The sequence below is a fragment of the Ammodytes marinus genome (assembly GCF_949987685.1).
Source record: "Ammodytes marinus genome assembly, chromosome: 23".
In the NCBI taxonomy this organism is placed as follows: Eukaryota; Metazoa; Chordata; class Actinopteri; order Uranoscopiformes; family Ammodytidae; genus Ammodytes; species Ammodytes marinus.
In genome coordinates, this window is record NC_137227.1 from 18,849,618 (window position 1) to 18,875,190 (window position 25,573).

The window sequence follows — 25,573 nt, forward strand, 5'->3', positions numbered from 1 at the left end:
ATTCTGTTGATTATTCTCCCCTTGATTCTCAACAACTCTCCGGGACTTTTATGTGTATTTTGTCTCGCCGCGTGCAGCCTTCTTTGGCTCTCTTTCATTTGATTTGCATCACAGACCCGATTTTTTTCTCTCCATATATTCGCTAAGCTCACCCAGTTGTGTTGCCTGTTGGGGAAGTTACTTTGAACATACGAGAGGAGACATCAGCTAGGCTAAATAGCCTATAGCGGCAAGCTGGGACAGACATGATAGCGAGCGATTACATTACAAGCCTCGGACTGCACTGATTACCTCAATAAAATATTCAGGCTGAGACACGGCTTGCATTTGAAAACACGTATCCTGAAACAAGCACTTAACAGTCAACTTTATCATGCCCGTGTTTACGTGCATAGGGATGTACGTGACGCATCCCTACAGCTGTGTGGCAGTCACACATCAGGACACAAACCCTCCCTTTTAACGGCCCGTAGCAATATTCTTCTACTTCTTTTAGCAAACAGATACAAGGGGAGTATTTTCTTAAACATTTTTCATCCGTGTTTTTGGCGGTTGGTTCAGTTAATAGTGCAACAACTGCTCGTAATTTCTGCTTTGCTACTTGACTCCGGAGTAGGCTTTCAGCCCCTTACGACAACCCCGCCCACGTTCAGGAGGTACTATTTTCGGTGGAAAACGACCCGTGCTGCTACCAAACCAAGTTAAACTGAGTCGAGTTGAGTCGAGTCGAGCTACATTTGCAGTGGAAAAGCGCCATTAATCCCCCTTTCCACCCCATTCTGATGCTCGGTTTGAACTTTAGCATGTTGTCTTGACCACGTCTACATGCCTAAATATTCATTGAGTTGCTGCCATGTGATTGGCTGATTAGCTATTTGTTTTTTCCAAGCAATTGAACAGGTGTCCCTAATGAAGTGGCTGGTGAGTGTATGTATAGAGTATAACAGTGAATAGTGAACCTGCTGGTTTTCCATATTACTTTCATACTTGGCTGGTATAAATCAGATAGCAAATCGAATTTTTTTTACACTTTAAAGATAATTTAAAAAGCCACCCCAAACACAGTAGCCCTCATTTATCAATCTTGCGAAAAATGGGTGTACGTACATTTCCACGCAAATCTCGGCATTTATCAATATGGACGTGAGCGTAGGATACGCTCAAATCCCACGCCAGCTCTCAGCTCGTGTACGCAATTTTGTAAACAGCATGGACTCGCAGTGCAGGCTGTGCCGGGTAGCCGATGACTTTGTTGGACAATTATAAGAAGATAATACAAATGCAGTGTTTGCTCAGACCGAAATAAAGATATTAATCACTTAAAATTGTGCAGCTTATGGTGCGCAACTTAGGAGCACTGATTCAATAGTGCACACACCGGCCACTTAGGAGCGCTGCATGGGACTGCGTAAGGGCAGTTATCTCCGTCTGGAGCTGCTGGGGGGACACTGAGGCACGGGGGCTGCATTCATTCAAAATGTTAGCCACAGTATTAAATATGTAGTAGGCCTACACTGCTCTTTATGATAAAAAATACACGGCACAACATTCAGCTTAACATTTTATTTATTTGACTCACTTTTTAGATGTTAGTTCCTCTTTTAATGTGTTATTGATCGCTTAAGCGAGCGATTTATTTCCACCGTTAACCGGCACGTTTTTCCGACCTGCTGGTGGAGCAGGACTGTGGGAGCTCTCACAGCTGATCGTTGCCGGGTCGGCTTGTGCAGCTGACCGCCGGGCTGACCACTCCTGCTGTCATACAGTAAAACGCAAAATGTGTTATTTTTAGTTTTTACAACCCTTTTGAGTAGTGCTATCTAAAAGGGCCAATACATTCTAATCATTCAAATCTCTGCAGACCTGTATTTATTTCATGGGGACCATTACCGGACAGTTGGTGCGTCTGTTTCTCCTCTACCACTTAGGCTATATTATGCCCGCACCCTCAGTTGGTTGCATTTCAGAACAGCAACACGCTTTTTTTAGTGGCGATGTTTGAGTCAGACCACTTTTTCTTCATCTATGTAAAGAAATGGCGACATATAATTGTATATGCTGTTTTATAGCATTTGAGCGATAGTAGCCTACTGATGTAAACCTAAAATGCAAAATCCTCAGCTGGAGATCGTTTTGTCAACACCAACGCTGTTGACTGCAGCAGTTATTTCCTTCCTAACTGCTGCCTTCTGTTGTTCTTTGATGCCGCTTGTAATGCTCCGAAATGAAACTCTTTTTTTCTACTTTCGCTGTTATTCTGTCAATTTCTACTTCAGATAAATTCCTCTTCTGTGCCGTAATTCGCATATCCATGTCGTAAAACCTCTGGGCAAGGCCTCTAAACTGAGAAAATATAAGGGCGTGGTACGATCGTTTTCAGCCGCCGCATTTATCAATAATGGCCTGGCGTACGCTGAGATTGGCGAGATACGACTGTTTGATAAATACCACGCGACACCTGGCGTAGGGAGGTATTTGCGCCAGAATCTGCACCAGTTTCCACGCAAAATTGATAAATGAGGGCCAGTAAACCTTGTATACTTATTTTCATGATCAACAGTTGTGTTATAATAGTGTCAATAATAATATACCATTTGCATTTTGCCCTCTATATTTTCCTTAAGTTTTTCAAGAATCCTTCAAGAGTAAAGAGGACGTTACTAATAACTGGACTGCCGCCGTTTCACGATGGCTGCTACACAGAGGCGGACCTTGTCGCACTGCTCGGGCCATTTGGGTTTCATTATGATACACCTTACCACATCTTCATCGTTCCTCAGGCGTGCATGGTAGGCACCATGATATAATTCTGATTGACCAGGTTTATGAATCCCACATCACATATCTGGTTTTTAGTCTTGGATCAGAGAAACTGATAATATATTTTTTTTCTGAATTTGTTATGCAATATTTAATTTTCATTTCAAATATTTTCACAAAATCACCTCCTAGAATAAATTAAAGATTATGTATATTAATATGTTTATTGTCTTCCTCACAGGCTTTCGTCGTCATGGCGACATTCGAGAATATGGACGACATGCTGAAAGCCTCCTTAAATGAGGGCATTTTCTTCAAAGGGTCTAAACTTTGTGTCCGTGCAGTGGGATATAAATTTCCAATGACTTCGGTAAGCAAGTATGCAACATGTAATTATTATTGATAGATTTGAATAGATCAGTCCCCCAAATATATTTGCAATCTAACACTGGCTTCTCTGATGTTTCTTTTTTAGTTTGGGTTTTACAAATCACTGATGCAGCTGATGGATTATGTAAGTAAGACATAGGCCAAGTGTTCCTAATTGAACTGCTTAAATTGGTTGGAGGTATCCTTCCCCCAATTCAAAATTGACTTTTAAAGGAAAGTTGTTAATATAACTGTAAAACAACCCCTCTGGTCTGGTTAAACATTGAGGTTTGATTTTACGGTAATTCCTGCCTTTGTCTTAAAGAACAGTGATATTCACTTAAACTTTAAAATGGCTAAATGAAATAATTGCAACAATGCATTGCTGTCGCTTGTGTGTCTTTGTCATCTTGTTAACATTTTTTGTTTTGTATCTTCACTTCCTGTTTTCCTGATGTAGCCTCTGAATAATGATGTAAGCACCACCACAGTCTTTATCAGTAACATTTCACCGAGTGAGACCAAGGACCTCAGAGAAACTCTGAGAACAATCTGTCCTGTCAGGAACTTCCTGCCTCTCCTCAACAAGGTATAAAGAAATACATACAAATACGCCTAAATACAGGGCTTTAAAAACACTTCCTTATTGTGTAACCTGCTACGTATGTGTGCTTGTATGTTGTAGGTATTTGTAGAATTTGAGGATATTCACGCGGCTGATCGGATGGGAGTTTGGTACAGTCTCCTGAAACAAGCCCCTGGCTACGAAGTCCGCAGAGTCCGACCGGACCCCTCTCCAGCAAAACGTAAGTTTGTTTTAGGAAATGAAAATAATGTACACCCCGGATGTTGATTTAGTTTGATTTGTAGCTCAGTCAGTGCGTTTACATGCACTTTTTGATCAAATTTATCATTAAGCCATATTGTATCTTCAGTTTTGATACCAATGCAGAGGTATGATGTGGTCAAAAATGTGTTATTATATTGAGCTGTGCTGACACATGAATCAATCAAAGCTTATGCGTTAATTGCATTTTCCTGGGAGAGTGATCTCAATGGGGGTCCATCTGTAATTTAGCCTGCGTATGTGAGTAATAAATATACACTTGTTTTTGGTATGTGCAGCACCAAGACACCCTGAGCACATTCTCCCACCAAATAAATGTGGAGTTCCAATGGGCAGCCTTTCACCCTTTTGGATCACTTTGAAAAAGAACCCCTTCCTTTTCCCAACCGCGTCTCCTTGTTTCATTATCCCAGGTAAGATGGACAGTTATTTATTCTTACATTATCGCAATTTTATACTGCAAACTATACACATTAATGTATTCAGTGATGTAACTGTTTTGCACATGTTTAATTTTTAATTGCAAGATCACCTGACAGTCACAAGAGAAGAGGACATTTTGGTAAGCCCTTGTACATAGCGACACCTAATTTAAAAAAAATGCATATATGACGTTCCAAACCTCTACTAATTTAATCAGCAATAAATTGATCTTTGGGTTTTGAACATTATGTCTTCTAGAATGCCAGTGATCATGGTTCTAAGTACTCCACAATCATGTTGACCGGTCTGCAAGAACAAACCAGCTACAGGCATGGGGATGTGGTCAACCTGGTCCGGGGTTATGTCCCTCAACAGTACCTTCCCTTCTTGGACGACAACGTGATAGTCCTACCGTTGCAGAAAAGGGTAAGGAGTAGAAACCTCAGACTGCTACAGGCACACAAATGATTAGAATAAAAAATTAACATTATTTTAATGGATCTGTTTTCTGTGCATTTTTAATATCTTTGGGCTGGTGCAGTGCGACATCGTTATCTTTAACGTGAATATGCCGTTTTGCATCGTAAGGACGGGATATTTTTTGTACGGTCTACGAACGGGAGGCGATTGATGCGCCTGATTATCAATGAGAGACAAGCAGGCAGATAGGGACATGAACATATAATCATTAGGTGCAGCCTTTAAATATTTTTTCCTTTCCTTTCTTCACCTCCAGGCCTTTGTGTGCTTTCCCAATTGGACTACGTGCTGTAATTTTGTCAAAGATTTCCTCGGAAATCCAAAGGTCTCAAATTTCAAAGGCCAAAAGCTCTTTGTTCACATCGTGTTGGAACAAATGAATCTTGGATCTGATAAGGTATGGACTAAACACTGGGTGCACTCTGGACTGTTAAATTAAAAAAAGAAAACTGCTTTTGACTGCATCTAGGGTAAATCAGTGACTAATCTTTTTACAGTTGATGATGTACATAAATCTGATGAGGTGGAGCAATGCTGTAAGTACATTTTAATCAATTAAAAGCTCCTCATCTCTGAATCTTTGGTCCTTAAAAACAATATTTTTTTGTTCTTCAGGGAGTTCCAGACATGAAGGACCTTGAGGACCGGTTGCTATGTGTGAAGGTGAAGAAGACGTTTTTAGAGATCATCAGGACGGTCATGGAAGTGGTGGCGTCGATCACAACCTTTGTCAACGTGCTGCCGCTGGCCAATGGGGTACAAGAACACCTTAACTTTTCACGTTTAAGTGTTGAGAGAACAACACCAAAGCCAATGGAGTCCTGGGGCCTCATTTATAAAACTGTAGGATTAACGTCAAAGGAAGGCGTACTGACGAAACACAGAAATATTTTTGTATTTATAAACTGACCTCATATGCCCGTCACAATCAACTCGAAATGTGTTGCAGCCTTTATAGTCTTCATATAACGCCCAGTTACCCATACAGTGGAGGAAATAAGTATTTGATCCCCCACTGATTTTGTAAGTTTGCCCACTTACAATGAAATGAGCAGTCTATAATTTTAATGATAGGTTTATTTTAACAGTGCAAGACAGAATATCAAAAAGAAAATCCAGAAAATCACGCGAAATAAAATATATAAATTTTTTTCCATTTCATTGAGGGAAATAAGTATTTGATCCCCTATCAAAACATTGCTTAGTACTTAGTGGAGAAACCCTTGTTGGCAAGTACAGAGGTCAGACGTTTCTTGTAGTTGATGACCAGGTTTGCACACATCTCAGGAGGAATTTTGGACCACTCCTCTTTGCAGATCCTCTCCAAATCTTTGAGGTTTTGAGGCTGTCGCTTGGCAGATTGATGGTCATTTTGTGCTTCTTCCATTTTCTAATAATCGCACCAACAGTTATCTCCTTCTCACCCAGCTTCTCGCCAATGGTCTTGTAGCCCATTCCGGCCTTGTGCAGGTCTACAATCGTGTCCCTGATGTCCTTAGACAGCTCTTTGGTCTTGCCCATGATTGAGAGGTTGTAGTCTGATTTATTCTGTGGACAGGTGTCTTTTATAGAGTTAACGACAGGTGTCTTTTATACAGGTAAAGAGTTGAGATTAGGAGAACTTTCTTAAAGTTAAAGGACTGTTCTGTGGGAGCCAGCATCCTTTATTGTTGGTAGGGGATCAAATACTTATTTCCCTCAATGAAATGCAAAATAATTTATATATCACTGTTAAAATAAACCTACCATTAAAGTTATAGAACACTCATTTCGTTGTAAGTGGGCAAACTTACAAAATCAGTGGGGGATCAAATACTTATTTCCTCCACTGTATATGGTCAATGAAACGGCCCCAAATTAATATTAATTTATTTTGACTGCATGAATTTGATTGTGATTGAAGAAGATCTCACATAGTTTGAAGTTGAAAATCCTGCTCGAGAAGTGGCGACGAGAAACATGTAGTTTGATGACACTGTTCAAAACGACGTTAGAGCAGTGATTAGGTCTGCAACAACAAATCTGTCCCATGCATGTGTGGCTCTACACCCAGTGACATGTAGCTAAACAGAATGGTCCAGGCAATAAAAGGGTAAAAAGATGCCTCAGAAGTGGAAGTAAAGTTGACTGTTGTTCTATTGTATTATCTTCATCAATCTTTCTTTACAGTGTTTTCCCAGACACTTTTTCTTAAATATTCTGATGTCTTGCTGCTGGCCTCGTCCTGTCTGTTGCTTCTGTCTTGATACTTTTTACATCTCGTCTTCTTCGTCTTTTCTCCTTGTCCATGACTGTTGTTTTTCCTCAGATATACATTGAGATGGCTGACCCCAGCGGTGTAACAAAGGTGTTGGAGAACTACGAAGCTACATTAGCAAAATTGTCTGGCGGAAAGCGCTATTTGTGGTATCAATGTGTTCATCGTGAGAGGTAAGTATATCACATTGTAGGTTATTCTTGTCAGGTTAAGAGAAATACACAACGTGTTTTAATAACCAGTGCACCATTGTGATGACTGGTATGACCCAAGGGCCAATATTTAGGTGCATTCAAGTCACATATCGACAAGATGATAGACCAGAGGATCAGTTACTTTTGGGTTTACTTGACTGAATATGAAGTGAGGACCATGTATTGTATGTGACGGACATTGGCTGCAACAGGCGACATAAGTAAGGAGATGATCGGCCAAGAAGGATCTTATAACTGAAGGTGATCCAATGAGTCTCATAACTAGGGCCTGTTGACTAGTGAATCAACGTTGCAGTAGTGTGTGCTGAAGGGGGCATTTGTGTCAAACCAAATAGAGAAGTGATAAAGTGTGTCATGTTTTGATGGACTGCTATTGCAAGCAACACTCTATGTTGTCTCGCCATAATCCAGCATCGGGAAAATGGGCGTTTGAATGAGGATGAGTTTGGCAGAATTGGTTCTAACCACTTCAACACGAGCGCTCTCTGAGGCAATCGTATTAATGCTTAGGGAGAATAGTGTAGGACCATTGTGTGAGAACCCTGCTTTCATTTGACAATCATTTTCTGTTTTAGTTTGAAGGACCTAAACCATCAGCTACAAGCCAACACCAAGACCCAAGATGTGACACTTCACACCCAGCCGGCTCCTGATGAACTCCTGGGTAGTGGGTCCCAATCTGACCCTGGTGCAATTTCTGAGCCCATGACAGCAGGACCAAGTGCTAACGCTGCAAGTGACATAACAATGGAGAATGATGGGGAGGATGCAATAAACAAGATCCCGACAGAGTGCACCGTTGGTCTTGGGACAAATGCAGATGTACAGGATCTAAGTGATAAAAAGGGGTCACAAACTGTTTTGAGCTCAGGGAACACAGTCCCAGCGTCTTCCAGTCCTGCCCCCCCAGATGCATCTTCAGTACAGAAAGAAAACTTTGAAATTGAAAAGACAACATCAGCAGAAACTGCAGATGCATTTATGGAGACTCAACTGGAACCACCCAGAGAAGGAGAAAAAGCCATAGTTAGCATAGCGTCTGAACTGTCAGAAGAGGGCTTAGCTGCAAAAACTACTGAGTCAGAGTTACAAATAGAACCATCGACAGAGATGCATCCGCCTCCAGATGGACATGGATTAGAGTTGAGCCAAGCCCAGAGTCTGGAGATCAATTTGAATGTCAACACACTCAAAGACCAGGAGAAAAGCCAAAACGTTGGAAAAGATGTGATGCCGTCAGAAACAGCCTCTCTATCCAAAAGTGAAGAGGAGGAATCCCCAAAGGAACAGGTCAGGACAGTTAAAAAATATGCAACACGATCGAAGATTGACAACTCTGCGAAAATTTCTAAAAAAGAAGGGGTCATTGTGGAAATGGTAAATGAAATGGTAGATTCTGTAGACGAACATGTTGAAGAGGCCACGACCACAGAAAAGTCTGGAAGAAGGAGGAGTGCAAGAGGAAAGAAAGATGATAAAATTACATTGAATCTCCTAGAATCATCTAAGAACCCAGAGACTACATTCAAGATTTTAGACTCTGTGGAGGACGAGACTGCTGAAGATAAACCGACCATCTCAACAAGATCTACTAGAGCTAAAAGTGAAAGAACAACAAAAGAAGATGAAATAATCGACTCTGTTGAAGACACAGTTGTTCAGGATGATCAGCCTGCTCAAATGGCGAAAAGAAGAAAGGGAAAACCAAAGAAAGGGTTGGAAACAACAAAAAGGGAAAGTGTAACATTGCATCAGATTGTAGATTCTTTGGAGGACAATCAAGTACCAGAAGAGGTATCAGCCACAGAGGTTTCTGATGAAGGCAGAGAGAAAGATGCATCTCCAACAAAACAAGAGGCCTCAGCTGAAGAAAAGGACACACCAACAAGTGGTACCACAGTTATGGAAGTGTTGGAAAAAACGATTGTCAAGAAGGAAACTCTTCATGAGATAGTGGATGAGAACCCTGCTGCAGAACAGTCTGATGAGCAAAGTACACCCAAAACAGACATTGAGAAAGAGGAGAAATCAACATCTAAGTCCCAGAGTGACACTACCATACTTGAAAAGGAGAGCAAGCTAAAGGAAAGGGATAACCTTGACAACGAAAAGGAAGAACTGAGGAAGAGACAACCTGCACCAGATCACGAATCAGTGGACTCAATAAACCGAGAGGTACATTTAAACAAACATTTAGAAAACACAAATAAGTTTTACAAATTCAGAAACACTCATGCTTAAGATCTGCTGTCTGTTTTTAGACTCTGGTGACTCTAGATGAAGCCGTCTGTAATGAGGAAGAGAATCCGGACCAAGAGAACGCTGAGAAAACCTTGAGATCTGCTAAACGAAAACATGCTGAGGACACAGGTGTGTTAATGCATATTACAGTATACTACTTCATCATATATTATTTGTATTTTGCTCACAAGAGAGCATTTGTGTTCATGTTACTAATTATCACAGGTGGAGGTAGTGTTAAGTTAGGTTGGGGGGGGGGGGGGGGGGAGGTGGTATTCTCATGTTATGACGTCATAACCCGGAGACAAATCTGACTGGGGTTTTAGAACACAGGTTTTCATACAGGTGGAGGTGGAGATAAAGAGGTAGGGTTGTTTTTTCTAATACTTTCAGACTCGGGAACTATATTAATGCCAAAAAAAACTATGCAAAAGCCATCATCAAGGTGACCTTTTAAAGTTAAATGTATATTCTACTTTAAGTTTATGTTTTTGTTAAACTCTCCTTTTTTTAATTTTTCATATTTTCCTGTTTCAGAGGAAACAATGAACTTTGTGAAGGTAGACGAGGTGGGAGAGGTTGAAGAGGAGATCAAGGAAGAGTTGACCAGGACAAGAGGCCGACCCAAGAAGAAAACCAGACAGACCCCTGGTAACAAAAACTCATTTATATCTTTTCAGACTTTAATGGAGTATATAGGAAGACTTCTCTATGTTTGTGCCTGTGTTTTGAGTTTCTCTTCAACTGCAAAGACCCTGTCAAGCCAGTCAGCCTTGGTGCATGTGTATCTTGGTTTTTATTGTGTAGTTACTGTAACAGCGTTCATTAACCTGCTTGAAAACTTTAAAAAAAATAACAAATTTATTATTTTAACTACAGTGAGAAGATCTGCCAGAGGAAAACAAGTGATCTCCGAAGAGGACAAAGAAAAAGAAAAGGAACCAGCTGTAGCCGACGTAGAACCTCCCACTTCTCTAGATGCCTCGCCCCCATTGGTCACAGATCCTTCCGAGTGCCAAGAGGAGATCCAGAAGGCAGAGGTGGAAGCACCGGGCCAAGCCCACATCGACGCTGCCTCTGCTGGACAGGAGCCTGAACCGGAGCGCCCTGAGAACCAGACACTGGAGGAAGGAGAGAAGGAAGAATGTAGCAGGGACAGTAAAGGTACAGGAACCGTGCTATACAAACCTCTTGGAAAGACAAAGGGAATGTTCCTGAGATTTATTATCTCCAAAGTGGATGAAAGTTTCAATTCTGGATATACAGTGCAAAAGTATTCATACCACTTGATATTTTCCACAGTCATGTGTTAGAATGGCCCAGTCAAAGTCCAGACCTCAATACAATTGAGAATCTCTGGAAATACTTGAACATTGCTGTTCACAGACGCTCTCCATCCATCTGATGTTGAATATGAAGCTCTAGCTACTTTTCAAAATATTTCTTTTGCAAAAATGTCAGTCGTAGTAAATGTCAGTTTGTAGATGTTCAAAGCTGGTATAGACATACCCCGATAGATTTGCAGCTGTAATTGCAGCGATAGGTGGTTCTACAAAGCAATGACTCAGGGGGCTGAATACTTTTGCAGGACACACTCTTCAGTTTTGTATTCATATAAAAAATTGAAAACCATGTTTTCATTTTCATTCCACTTCACAATGATGCACCACTGTGTGTGGTTGTAACGTGACAAAATGTGGAAATGTTCAAGGGGTATGAATACTTTTGCAGGGCACTGTACATTTAGGGTGGAAAATTAGGATAATGTTGAGTATTGATTAATTCTGACATCTATTGAAAATGTTATTCTGTCCTGAATTCCCCAAAACGTATTTGCATCATAGGATGTAAGAAGAAATAGTTGCTGCTTGAGTGTAATATTACATTGCAGATACAAAACAGCCTTTTTTAGGTATTAATGTGATTGTTGGGGCTTAAATGACGGAGATTTCTTCCTTCTCTTCCACAGTTCTGAGTAAACTGAGGAGGGAGGCTGTCGGACCTGAAGCAAAGCGATCTCGTTCTCAGTCTTCTTGTGTCCCTGCTGACTTGGAACTGCCGCCATTCAAAGCTGACAATCCCCTTGGTGAGACAAACACACACACACACACACACACACACACACACACACACACACACACACACACGCACACACACACACACACACACTCACTAAAACACTTGCAAACACACAGTTTCACTTTCACTGTCGCCCTCTACAGGTCAGGAGTTTGTTCTCCCCAAATCAGGATATTTCTGTAATCTCTGCTCTGTGTTCTACGCGAACGAGAGCAAAGCCAAAGATCTACACTGCAGCAGCCAGAGACACTACAACAACCTGCAGGTGAAGATACACAGACACACACACGCACGCACACGCATGCACAAAATCAAAAACACACACTTTTCCTGACATTGTTTGTTCTCTCCTGCTTCCTTTTTTTCAGAAACATTTACAGAAGCCTGAACAGAAAATATCGAAAAGTTCAACGGAAAGTTGTCAAGGCTCCGTTTCTGATTGATTCTGGCTTAATGAACTTGTTTTTGTTAAGAATGTAGAAGATTGGGGCGCCTTTAGCTCAGTTGGTAAGGCGTCCCCCTCCCGGGCCGGGCCCAGCAGCAGACCTGGGTTCGATTCTCACCCGCGGTAGTTCTCTGAATGTCACTCCCCTCTCTGCCCCATTTCACCTCTGTCTCTCTGCACTATCAATAAAAGCATAAAAATGCCCCAAAAATATCTTTAAAAAATAAATAAAAATAAACAAAGAATGTAGAAGATTCGGGGGGCGCCTGTGGGGCAGTGGGTAGGGCGTACCCCCCTGGGCCCAGGCCCCGCAGCAGACTCGGGCTCGAATCCCGCCCGGGTTCAGCTCTCTGCATGTCTTTCCCCCTCTGCCCCAGTTCACCTCTGTCTGTACAAAACTGTCTAATAAAAATATCTTTAAAATATATGAATGTAGTATAATATTGAGCTGGACAAGTGAAATCTGATTCATCGACTTTGCTGTTTGGCACCTCTTTATATGTACATGATATGAATCAAACATCAAACCTGCTCAAACAATCTGGGATTCAGATTCAGTTTTACAGCTGCAGTGTTAAGTTGCATACTTTCTGTTTTGGAGAACCTTTCAGTTTCATTATGGAATTAGTAAAAATTATATATGCAGATTTTAACTTTTAAATATGCCACATGACCTCATTACTCACCAATAAAACAGTATTTTGACAAGTTGCGTTTAGTCACCCTGTACAAGCAAAGCCTGTTGTTACTGTAATTTTTCTAATTTCAATGTAAGTATGAAATAATGCACAAAGAGTCAGGAGTCAGATTTCATCATCCGCAGAGACTTTAGTTGAAACTTGCAAGTGAGTCAGTTATCATGTACACACATAGTATAACAGAGAAATTACTAAAGTCAGAAAGGGATGTTACAACTTTTATACCCATACTGGCGCGTATTTGTCTGACCAGGTGCGTGACCCTGGTCTTCTGAGTTTCAATTCCTTACGAGGCAGTTTCACTTCTTCATGGCTAAGAGTAAAAACAAGTTTTCACAGTGTTGTACACCAGAGTTCAATGTGAGGTGAATAGAATGTTTAGCATTAAAATGTTACACAATCATAAAGAAATAGATTTCGTCAACACCTGTGTTAGAACGTGTTCTTTTGTCCAGAGTTGAGGAAGGAAAACAAGTAGAAGATCTACAGGATACAGGTAATAATTCATAGATTGTCTAATCTAATGCATTGGGAGTTTTAGGGAGTTTTCCTCCAATTGTTTCCCATGAACCTTTAACCATGTGAACATGAACACGTCATAGATCTGTGTAAAGCCAAAATCTTGGGTCGCTTAAGTTTACTGGGACAAAGTTTACAGAAAGAATTCTACACTACCCTATTCATTAGAGACTGAAAAAGGGAGTGAAGGATGGGCCGTTGCTACGCTGGTTGTCATGTGCGGCAAAGCTCCCACAATAGTTATCTCTAACCTTGGGGCCTGGAGTGATAAAACAAAGTTAGGCAGCTACACTTGTGTCTTGTACGGCGTGAAGAGGTGAAAAAGAGGCAGACACAGGTCGAAACTGCCTTCCTTCTGTTTGTTTAGTATTTTTACATGCACTTATATGTGTGGGCCTCAGCTTAGGAATGTGAAGTGAATATGTGTGTTTAGAATAAAGAGAAAGTGTTTAAGTAACATATGAGTTTGAATGTATTTCTTACACCTGTAAATGTTTTTCTCAGTTTTTATTTTCAATTTTTGCAGTAATAAAAACCTGGTAAAATTGTAATATGGCTGGCGTTCCTTTGACGATCCTCTTCTACTGCAGTGATTTAGTGTCACCTGACTGGAGAGCTGGCCCCATCAGCTGTTCATCTCCAGAAACCAACTCCCTCTGCTTCACACTGATGGACAGAGAAACATTCAAGTATTTCTGACACACTTTGTAGCACCTTTTTGAAGATAGAAGCTTACTGACTTGCATCTTTTAGATGAGTTTCAAGATTTGGTCAGAAGAACTTCAGTGTCAGATTGTATGATGTCAACAGGGAGACTATTCCAAAGGAAAGAGGGACAGTAAGAGAGAGCCCTGCAACCTGCAGATAACTCTGTGGTTGGATTCTGAGGGTCTGGGACTTAAAGGACAATAAGTTCAGACAGGTAAGATGAAAGGGAAAGATGAGTAGTTTTGGTATGAAATAATGAACACATATTTGTATAACAACTACTATTTGATTTGATTTGATTCAATTTATTTCAGACATATCAACATACAAAACAAAATGAAAAGCATGGAAATACAATAAACAAAATTTATGTTTTCACACAAAAATAAAGAAAAGAAAAGAAAACAAATTATCTGTATTGCTGAGATAGTAGACTATACTATCAATGTAATGGGTACATTAGCAATTGTCTGTTTTTGGAATAAGATTTTAGAATTTTCCAGGAGTCCAGCGAAACCCCTAACCCTTTTGTGCATTAATTCCTGTTTTTTTTTTGTTTTTTTAAACATTACCCTTAATTATCATAGCCTGTGTTTTTCAAATATAGTCCTATACTAATCTATTCACTTGACGTCAAAGAGTTACAAGAATAGCTTCTGGTCCGTTTCTTCAGAATAAAAGGTCATGTTTGCACAACATTTTAATTCTACATCAAATATTAAGCTGTATGCGTAATTTACTACTGAAACTATTATTTGCTCATTTGATAATATTTTTTACTTCTTAATTTAACCATTTAATTTGAAAAACGGAACCAAGTTTCTACGGCGCTTTTATCCTGAAGGTCGGATACAGACCGGAGATATCCTCCAGTCGAATTCAACATATCTGAAGGATGTGCTGGCCACAATCTCGGAAGATACTTTTGAGCTGATGAAAAGTGGTATATCAACAAACAACGGAAAGGTATGGAGCAAAAAACTTTGCAAGACCAGGCAGAGAAACCCTACTGTACTTACTGTCGCTATTGTACTTGATGGTCCTTCATTTAAAACCGCATTTAGCCTTTAAACATGACTCTTCGCACTTGCTAGTAGGAGCACGCGAGACTCCTTTGGCCGTTTGCCTCGTTGACAGTATGTTTATAACGTTGAAAAGAAAACAGTTAGACAGCAATGTGTTGAAGTGCTGCGCTCGTGTTTTTATTGTAAAGTTTGAATCCAATCAACTTTGAAGTGGGGGGTTTTGCCCCATGCCTGTCTCCTGTCTAAATACTACTCTGATATTTACACTTTTCAAACCTGGTCCAACTTTTGGGTGAATCAGTGTCAGCTAATGTCTGCACTCTTGAATATAATTGTGTTGATCTGACGCAGCTAATTTCACATTTCTTCTACATTGTGTAAAGGCGTGTCACGTTGTTTATATTGGGTGGACACATGACATCAATATGAATGCAGTCCATTGTACAGCAGTATGCCAACCATACATAGTACTTTTATTCAAGTTGTTATTTAGGTTGCATAAGAGAGTTGAGATGTTCTTAGTTCGGTTCAAATTGTAGTTATCTGTTAATAGGGGTGCATTCCTTAATGTATACTCTATTTTCTTCAAAACGCCACACTAGGAGTATGCAACACATACACATATGGCACTTTCCAATACATGGTACAGACTCCACTTGCCCTTTTTGGATTTCCACTGTTTAAAAGTAGCTGGTACATACTCAGTCGACATTCCAGTGACCAGGTTGTAAATAGTATTGTGATACTGTGTGACACTGTACACTGCGTGTCAACAGTTGGAGGCACCGTATCCTGCTCGACTAAAAGCCACACTTCTATTGCGATCAGATTTTGAGCTTGCTGTCTTTCTGTTTTATTTGTTCTGCCGTTTTTCAAAACTGGCATCACGGACAACCACGCCGTGTTGGCTTGGCAAGGTTCAGCTGTTCCTGTCCTTGGTGGCAGATGAGACGGTGATGCACATAGGCACGTCAAAGAGGAAATAAAACAATATGACAGCCTGCTATACAATGGCATGAGTGCTAAAGGACGTAACTGTTAACGAAATGTATTTCCCTATGATTGTATAAGATTGTAATGCTTAGACATTCAGCTCACCTCACGGAACTTTGAACACCACCGGCTGTGAAGACATCATCATGGTACATCACTTTGAAAGCATGAAGGATGACGCCACTGTGTGTAATATCAGGAACACTGTGTGGACCTTGTCTCAGTGAACTCTTGACCCAACATCGGAAAATGAGCAATTAAGGGAGATAGGGAGGGGTCTTTGCCTTTGCCGTCTGCTGTTCATGAATTATTACATCCTGTAAGAGCATGTCTTGGGGTTTCTAACCCACAAATGTATACGCACACACATCTTGGTCCTATAAAGCTTCTGATATTCTGTGCATTCTTTGTCTCAATCTTATAAATTTCGTTAACAGCAACGTTATTAAAAAAAAGACATAGCCCTGATGAAGACTGTAGACTTGCATTAACTGCAAGGAAATTTCCTGATACCAAAGGAGAATACATAGAGTAGAGCCAGTACCATGGAATGAAAATACACCATTAGCCTACATAGTGCTTTTCAAACTTTCCCCAAATATTTCATTTGCGCTGGTATTGAATCTTTCCAAACACCATAATGCATTTTCTGTGCCTTTTTTTAGACCTGCCACGCTCACACTTGCGCCTCACGTGACAGCTTTAAAACCTTACAAGTTAATGACATGCCTTCTTTTCCCCCGTTTGGAACGCAGATTGTGATGTGTTTAAGTGTTGTCAGTAAAAATGTGTTTTTGGCGGAGGTAACGTAATAGTGACCAGTTCAATGTTATCTTGTAAAATATAGCAAAAGCCTAATACGGTTATATCGTATAATATTGTTGGGGTATAATTTGGGGAAGATTTAAATTATGAAAAAATGGATAACGCCCAACCCTACTTTTCAGTCCAACTCGGTAAAAGCTCCCTCTGTTTTTAACTTTTCAGCTTTCCATTACAATAGGAGCATTTTTTTCTTCCTGCTCCTGGGACCTTAACGAGCCCCCTATTTGGAGGGCTCCCAGGGGGGCCTACTCCTGATTGGCCAGCAGACTGTATCCTTGCGACTGGCTAAACAGAAAACCCACTTGGCTTTGTGTTGTAGTAAAAACGTGTTCTTTTGGTCCAAAGTTGTGAAGGAAAAATAAACAAGAGAATTTGATCTATTTCGAGTTTATATTTTCATTTGTGGCTCATGTCCTTGGTCCAATAACATGAGTGAGAGCTGACAATGCGGAAGGAAAAAAGGGATCCTATCTGACATGCCTCTGATGTGTTTGCCTGCAGCTAGCATCAGGAGTTTATCTGACCTTCCATGTAAACTAGTTACTTTACTGCCTGTGCTGAAAAAGTTTTCTTCTCCCAAGGCTGCAATTTTCTCACATGTCTATCATGTAAGCTGTGACTGTCAGAAATTGAAGTAACTGATTATATATTTGCTTACAAGTTAATTATAACGATTATTTCTTATTATATAAAAGTTAAAGGTTAATATTACAAGGTTAATATAACAAAGTTAATCATTCAAAATGGATTTCCCTAACAGTTGACACAGATAAATGGCTATCTGTTTGCAGCCGTCAACTCCAACACATCTGCCTCCCAATTACACAAGTACTGCAGCCATCAACCTCCTTTATTTCCTGAAGTTTGCGACACTATGTCCAATCCCCTATACAACCCCTATGCCTCCGGGGACCAAAGTTCCCCCCCGGGGCAGTATGGACTCCCTAATATACAGACAGAGAGGGACCCCCAGAGGACATCTTCTCATCTTGGACCTGGTTCCAGCTTCAGCTCTACTCAGTCGAGCTACAGGCCTGAACAGAGTAGGGCCGTAATCGATCAGGAAATGGAACGGAGCGTAGACATGCAAATGAGCAGAGCCAGAGAGGAGGTGAGGTTTCAGGGCAACCCCATGCATCAGCCCACAGACCAGGACACTCGCTTTACTGGATCCCAAAGGGATGACTTTCGATCCTCAGGCACAGCTAGGGTTTCTTACCCACTGCCCTCGACCTCTGCCTCTTTAGGATACACACAATCAGACCATGAAAGTGGCACTAACTCTTTGGACTGGTCATCAAACTACAAAAGGCCCACTGCTGATGAGTCCCCTAGATTGTATTCATCACCTGTTTCCTCTAACTATTTAAGCAGTGGTGAAGGTAGGTTTAATGCCCCCAGCGAAAGACAACATGATAAATGGTCCATTCCAGGGTTAGGTGATTATGACCACAGAGTGAAAGACAAACCAACAGCCTCCACAGAGCCCAGTCGACCAAAATTCACCTCCGAATCGGCTACAAACGTCCTTCTGAACTTTGGACTCGATAAAGATGACTTGGAACATCTTATCGCCTACCCTGAAGACCAGATCACTCCTGCTAACCTGCCATTGATTTTGCGCGACATCCGGATGAACAAGACCAAGGGAACTACACCTGCAGATCAACCAAAACCCCACCACGAACCCCAACCCACCAGAAGCGCTAGTGGAATGAGCAGTTACAGTTCAACAGCTTCTGGAGTGGCAGCGATTAACCATGGAGATTCTTCGGCTGCTTCCCAGGCTAGTAAAGTGATTGACTATGGAAATACTGGCAAATATACTGGAGGGTTTGGGGGTGAGACTGGAAGGACCAGTGGCAGTGGTGGGAGTGGAAGTGTGGAATTGAAGCCCGCTTTGGATAGTAGCAGACAGAATCTAGATCCACTGCAAAAAAAGAAACCTCTAAAAGGGGTATTGAAAAATGCAAGTTCTGTTACCAATGTCAGTTCTGTGTTGTCAGTACAAAGCTCTTTGGCTCCCCCAAGCAATAATCCACCAGAAAATGTACAGACCCATCCAAACCAGACTTTCCAAACAATCAGCAGCTCTTTCTCTCTGCCAAAGAAAGACACAGACCTCAGAGTTCTGAAGTCAGAAGCCTCCAAACCCACTACTTTGAAAGAGCCAGAGGCAAATCGTCAGTCGCCATCATCATCCCAAATCCAACAACAGTCCACTCTGTACCGGGGTCCCAAACGACCTGGCCTTGTGGTCATTAATAGTGGCAGCAAGTATCAGAGTAATGATCCAGGATCAGATGTTACTGAACAAATCAAAAAGAAGCAGGAACAGCAGATGCAGCCGGTGCAAAAGCAGCAGACACAAGCGATACAGCAGCAACAGAAGCAGCCTGTTTCCCAGACAGAAAAAGTGATGCGGCCTCAAATTTTTCCTACAGCAAAATCGGTTCCCCCTGCTCCTCTCATCCCTGGTAAAAATGAGGCCCCTAGTGACATGTGGAATCCGGTCTTATTGACCAGTAAAGCCGTCGTCCCTCCTCCTTTCTTGCCTCAGCCAATCCTGGACCAGAAGAATTTAATGAACGTGACTTTGCCACCTATCAAGCAGCATCCAGCGACAATGGCAGCCTCCAAGGACCTGCCAACACTGGCCATGATACATGACTATGCGGCAACCTCGCCGAAAGACTTCCCACATACCTGTTCTCTTTGTAACAAAGAATCTACTAATATGAAGGTGAGTAGACAACTTCATTCTGTTCTCTTTTATTTTTTAGGAAATTGTTTATTTTTTATTTGAATATCTAAATATTTCGATCATTGGATACCAACTTCAACTATTAATTTTTTTTGAATTGTTATGAGTTTGTTGGGAGTTGCTGAATATATATATATATATATATATATATATATATATATATATATATATATATATATATATATATATATATATATATATATATATATATATATATATATATATATATATATATATATATATATATATATATATTAGGGATGGGCATTTTAAGAAATTTCATTGATCGATCATCGGGAAAATTAACGAGCAATTATCGAGCAATCGTTATCTTTTTACATATTAAAAAAATGCCAACAGAACATCCAAAATACAGCGTTTTACCATAGACTGTATACAAGAGGTTTTTACTCAATTACATCTTTATACCAAGATCTTCTAGGCAAACAACAATCTATTAAGACAAGGCAACTGGTAATAATAAAATGCGGCGCTGGTGATTGCCCGAGGCTATGAGCCACCTTGAAACACATATGCGCCTCCTAAGATGCTGGCAAAGACTGCATAAGGGCACGGCACGTTTCTCTGAGTGTTAAAGGACCTAACGTTACTTCATCTAATAAACAATCTAAAGCTGTCCCATGGACCTGTCAGATGCCAAACTTCCCCTTGACTTCTTCCTGTTTACGTTTTGACATTACGGCAGCTTGCAGGCTGCTGCCTGAGCCTGTTCTGTTGTCTCCTACTACTAGTAACTATTAGTTTTACTAACTATGTTTAATTGCTGCCCATACAGTCTTTGGTGCTGCCACATAGTGAAATTCATTTCTGTGCTGCCGGACGCACACTGCGCAACACAACGGCTATATGATCGATAACAATTTCACGTGATCGACAATATTCTTAACGAGCAATGATCGAGCAATCGATTAATTATGCCCATCCCTTATATATATATATATATATATATATATATAAGTACAATAAAAAATAATGCTTTCAAAAATATGAAAAATAATCGTTTATTTTTATCCATTTAAAAAAAATGCTAACTGAGCAAACAAGGTAGTTATACCGGATAAACAAGGTCTCTCCCAGACAAAGATTTCAAAACAGACTGGGGTTTCAAAATGTGCTGCTCTTTTAAAGAAGCACAAAGAAAAGTCCAACAGTGCCATCAGTTCAGCCAGAAACCAGTGGGGCCAAAGTTCACCCATCTACTGTCCGGACAAGTCTGGCCAGAAGTGGTTTCCATGGAGGGTTGCAGGCAAAACTTGGAAATGGAAATAAGGTCAAGCAACTCAAATATGCATGAAATCATACGAACTGGGGCTCGGAAAAATGGCAGTAAGTGCTCTGGACTGATGAGTCAACATTTTAAATATTTGACAGTGGCAGAAGGCAGTTGTTGGCGGAAGGGCTCGAGAGCGGTACAATAATCAGTGTCTGCAAGCAACAGTGAAACACGGTTCCTTGCAAGTTTCTGCAAATGGAGTTAATGATTTGGTCAGGAATAATGGTGTCCTCAATGCGGAGAACAGTAGATGGATGTACCTGGGTGGTTCCTACTGGTTTCTGCCAGATCTGAGCTGATGGCGCAGCTGGATTTAGATTTCTCTTCTGTTCATTCACTGCATTTTGTTAATTCATGAAAATAAACTATTAAAACTTCGTTTTTTGAAAGCATTGATAGTTTACAGCACTTTTCACACCTGCCTAAAACTTAAAGAGCACCTATTATGCCTGTTCATCTTTTCTGACCTATAATTGCTGTTATAATGTTATACAGTCATGCTAAATGATACCAAAATGTCAGATAATGACGTACATGCATTTTAGACAAATTCCCTGCTTACTGTCTGGGGTGGCTGCAGGTGGCTGTGCACAGCCTCAACACTCCGATGCAGATCCCGGCACCCTATTCTCTAGTTTCCTGGATTGCGTTACATCACACCAAGTGGATTTTCCATGTATTGTCATGCTGCCTGCTACACGCTCAGACCTGTCCCTGTCCCGCCCTCACCCTGCCTGTTCAAATCTGCCTGCAGTCCGCTCAGTGTAGTCTCGCAAAGCCAGACCAAACTACAGCAAGTAGTAGGGTCTGGAAGCACTCTGTTTAGAGCCGTCTATTCGGGTGGGGAAACCGGGGGAAACTGGGCTAGCCTGTTTGTATTTGTTTAAACCAATCACAATCATCTAGGGCGGGGCTAACCCCGGGAAGCAGCAGCGGTGTCCTGCAAAATAGTGCCGGGGGGGGACTTATTTTGATGGAACGTCTTCACGTCCAGAGACTGTCAGAGAAATGGCTAAACCCGCAAACGCCACACAAAAACTATTATAGACAAAAGTAATATACATAGTGTGTTGCTTTCTAACCAGCATGTCAAGACACCATACACTTTAGCCCCCGAGGAGCTCACGGGATAACTTAACCGGAGTTAACTAGCCACCCACGTAGTGTTATCTCTGGTAACATTATCATCGGCAGTTGAGAGGACGGCTACGGCGGTCGAGTAGAATTTTTTAGCATTCGAGAACTTATGTCACCACCTCCTATCGCTGTAGTCAGAGCCGTAGTCCGTCTGTTTACAGGCAGAACAGGGTTTTGACGTTGTGAGCGCTACACCAACTGCAGCAAGTAGCCGTAAGAGTTGCTAGGTGATAGTGGAAGCTGTTGGAATCTTTCCCCGTCGCTAAAACACCGCTGCATAGTCCCTAATTCACCAAAGAAAGGGAACGGCGGATCTTAATCTAGCTGGTTATAAGGTCCGGTGCTCAATTCAAACCCCCACGCTTCATTTTCCAGAGTTTATGAGGGTATTTCTGCCCGGGGGTAGTTGTACAATGAAGTTGGACAGCTAGGCTAAGCTAGGATGCATCCCGGACCGCCGCCGCCAATATTATTATCCCGAAGTATCGCCACACTTTATTTCTGTCTACAGTAATGTGACTTCTCACACCCTGTGTGTGTGTGTGTGTGTGTGTGTGTGTGTGTGTGTGTGTGTGTGTGTGTGTGTGTGTGTGTGTGTGTGTGTGTGTGTGTGTGTGTGTGTGTGTGTGTGTGTGTGTGTGTGTGTGTGTGTGTGTGTGTGTGTGTGTGTGTGTGTGTGTGTGTGTGTGTGTGTGTGTGTGTGTGTGTGTGTGTGTGTGTGTGTGTGTGTGTGTGTGTGTGTGTGTGTGTGTGTGTGTGTGTGTGTGTGTGTGTGTGTGTGTGTGAGAGAGCGCTGCACATAAGCACACAGGTTGACTGTGAGCGAATTGTTTCCGAATTTGAGGGGGATCACAATAGGGGAAAGCCAGCAACCGGAAAAGGAGGGGGCTGCGTCAGGGCTGCGTAGCTTTTCGACGCAAGCGAATAGACGCTGGCGGAAGTGGTCATGCCAGACTAGCTCAGTGTAACTAGCCTGTTGCTAAGCAGTTACCGGCCTGCTCTGATTGGCCAGGTTCAAACAGAGGCCAGATGGCAGTTAGGGGGTGTGTGTTTAGGCTCTAACCAGAATTTTTTTTGCAAAGAAGCTAAACTTCAGTACCACAGTGAGACTGAAAAATAGCATAATAAGTACTCTTTAAGCTGTCAATTTTTTTTTATAATGTTAAATATTTTGAACCTTATTTGAATCGATTTAAAATTATATTTTGGATTTTAATGGATTAGTAATATCTGAAATGTTTGTAAGAAGCTTACCACAACAGGGATAGTGACCCCTGCTGGGATGACCTTCACCAAACCTCTGGAAACTTTGAAACTACTGAAGAACCAGACATCGCACAATCAAGAGCCTAACATGACACAGGGTTCGACATAACGTATAGCCCGATGGCCCGGGGCCAGTAAAATCATATGCAGGGCAAGTTGATTGGCCAGTCACTGTCCCGCCCGGGCCAGTGACTGGCCAATCACAGTTCAGTATCTTTTTGTAGACTACATCATGGTTCATTGAAATGCGCGTTCTGAGTCGTAATGAAAGCAGTGTTTATTTAAGACTCAATATAATAAACCTAATATAAAATATATTTTTTAATGAAAGGCCAGTGGACAACCGATGCGTGGGCGTTTTGACAGGCACCGTTGGCAGAGCTGCCTACCGTCCGCCTGCGAGTCGACAAATCAATCGAATTACTCTGCCCCCTTTCTTTCTTCCCACAGCAGAGGTTGAGGCGCAGAAAATGATAACTGCGCTTTTCCTTTATCTGCCGCCGTAATGTTACAATATTTGCATCCAAGCCCCAATGGTAATACAAATGAGAGGCGTTATTTAAACGCTGTGAATGCGTCTCCGGTGATTGTGTCGGTTGTAGACAGAAACGAACGGAGGGACTCCGCTCACTGTACAGTTCCTATAGTCGCGCAGTTTGGCACTGTGTTTTCAGGCTCGAGACATTCAATCAGATCGCGGAAGTCTTTCCCATTGAAATCGCTAACGGGGAGAATATCCCCGGTTATTATTTTAGCCACAAACCACAGTTCATCTGCGCGGCGGCTCACTCGCTGGCGAGATCACACGGTGAAACGCTGCTGTGATCGGACGAAGGCATTGTGTGTTTCTAAGGTGATTTAACGTCATAGTCTTAGACGAGCGTTTAACTTATGCTGCATATTTTGCACTGCATTGTTTTTTATCAATAGTTTGAAAAAATGGTCCCACACCGGACTCTTATATGTGAAGCTGACACTTCATGGAGAAGTGACACTGCTGCAGCGCGCTCACGACCAGACGTGAACTCACATACACGGTGAAATCTCCCATTAAAAAAACGGCATAACCCACTGATTTTCGGATTTCTATTCTATTTTTAAAGTCAACTTGAGCGAAAGTGGAAAACCGGTCATTGGGTCGACACATTCACATCCCTAATGCATATAGAGAAAGTAATAAAAACAGCCTACCACACCACAAAGAATGATCAGACCTTCATCTCTTATTTATTTTTATGTTTGAACATGACTTCTGCAGGTGAACTATTCATTAAACTGCCCAAATTCAAGAATAAAAACAACCATCAAACTACTGGACTTTAAAATACTGGCCGACTCTTTCAACATACTTTCAGTTGTAGGCTTCTAATTCAATATGTTTGCCTGGTTTTATATTATGTGTATGAGCAATATCAACATTTCATATAATTAACTAAAAGAAAAATAACCAAATCTAAAGGGAATATCTATACTGTTACAGTATAGATATTCCCTTTAGATCTGGTTATCTTTCTTTATTTTTCTAATACAGGTATTATAATTATTGACACTAAATTATGAAGAAAAAAAAAATGTGTGCAGGGCCAGTGAAAATATACAAGGGGCCAGTAAAACTCGGATCCACTGGCCCAGCGGGCCAGTAGGAAAAAAAAGTTATGTTGAACCCTGATGACATATTACTTTTGGTTGTAACTGGATTCAGTGTATTTGTTTTATTTCATGATACAGACGTGTTGCTCCTGAACTCAAGATGACTAAAGATGTCTGTTAAGAATAATATGTGTAATGTGCCTCATAATTTTGTCCATGTGAAACCTGTGTTCCCGTTTATTTTGTCTTTACTCCTTGGCTTATAAACAATGATTTGGACAGAAATTTTGGTTTATAGTTTGCTAATATATTATCTCCTTACTTGGTTCAACATTGTTCCTGTGTTTTGGAAGAATGCTGTTGGCAGAATATTCAAAGAAACAATATTTAAAAAAATAAATAATTTGAAGACTTGTGGAATAAGACACTTTGACTTAACAAACTCAAGGGACCAGCGAAGAACCACCTACTTTTCTTTTTTAATGCTGATAGCAGTTAGAAGATAATGAGATGTATCTAAATACTGCGTGTCTGTTCTTAAAAAATAGGATTGGATCTCCCATCAGAACACCAGCCTTCACCTTGAGAACTGCAGTCTCCTCCGAAAACGGTCAGTAGTCTTAATTCAATTGTTTCTT

At 41.2% G+C, this 25,573-nt stretch overlaps 1 protein-coding gene across 3 annotated transcripts in view; it reads left to right on the top strand.

Moving 5' to 3' along the window:
• LOC307269245 (uncharacterized protein) overlaps window positions 1-25,573 on the top strand; it is an 89,815-nt gene that overhangs the window by 25,085 nt on the left and 39,157 nt on the right. The window contains exons 27-46 of one of the 3 annotated variants that reach the window (XM_080052125.1): window positions 2,625-2,789; window positions 3,002-3,130; window positions 3,236-3,274; window positions 3,590-3,718; window positions 3,815-3,935; window positions 4,255-4,389; window positions 4,504-4,538; window positions 4,658-4,825; window positions 5,136-5,276; window positions 5,377-5,415; window positions 5,495-5,635; window positions 7,188-7,309; window positions 7,927-9,160; window positions 9,209-9,526; window positions 9,613-9,721; window positions 10,130-10,243; window positions 10,472-10,756; window positions 11,562-11,678; window positions 11,815-11,936; window positions 12,040-13,773. In XM_080052125.1, the coding sequence (XP_079908251.1) occupies window positions 2,625-2,789; window positions 3,002-3,130; window positions 3,236-3,274; window positions 3,590-3,718; window positions 3,815-3,935; window positions 4,255-4,389; window positions 4,504-4,538; window positions 4,658-4,825; window positions 5,136-5,276; window positions 5,377-5,415; window positions 5,495-5,635; window positions 7,188-7,309; window positions 7,927-9,160; window positions 9,209-9,526; window positions 9,613-9,721; window positions 10,130-10,243; window positions 10,472-10,756; window positions 11,562-11,678; window positions 11,815-11,936; window positions 12,040-12,114 (3,738 nt within the window). In that variant the 3' untranslated portion in view covers window positions 12,115-13,773. Of the gene's footprint in view, window positions 1-2,624; window positions 2,790-3,001; window positions 3,131-3,235; window positions 3,275-3,589; window positions 3,719-3,814; window positions 3,936-4,254; window positions 4,390-4,503; window positions 4,539-4,657; window positions 4,826-5,135; window positions 5,277-5,376; window positions 5,416-5,494; window positions 5,636-7,187; window positions 7,310-7,926; window positions 9,527-9,612; window positions 9,722-10,129; window positions 10,244-10,471; window positions 10,757-11,561; window positions 11,679-11,814; window positions 11,937-12,039; window positions 13,774-25,573 lie in introns of those variants that run through there. The other 2 variants (XM_080052124.1, XM_080052123.1) reach the window with 2 other exon arrangements.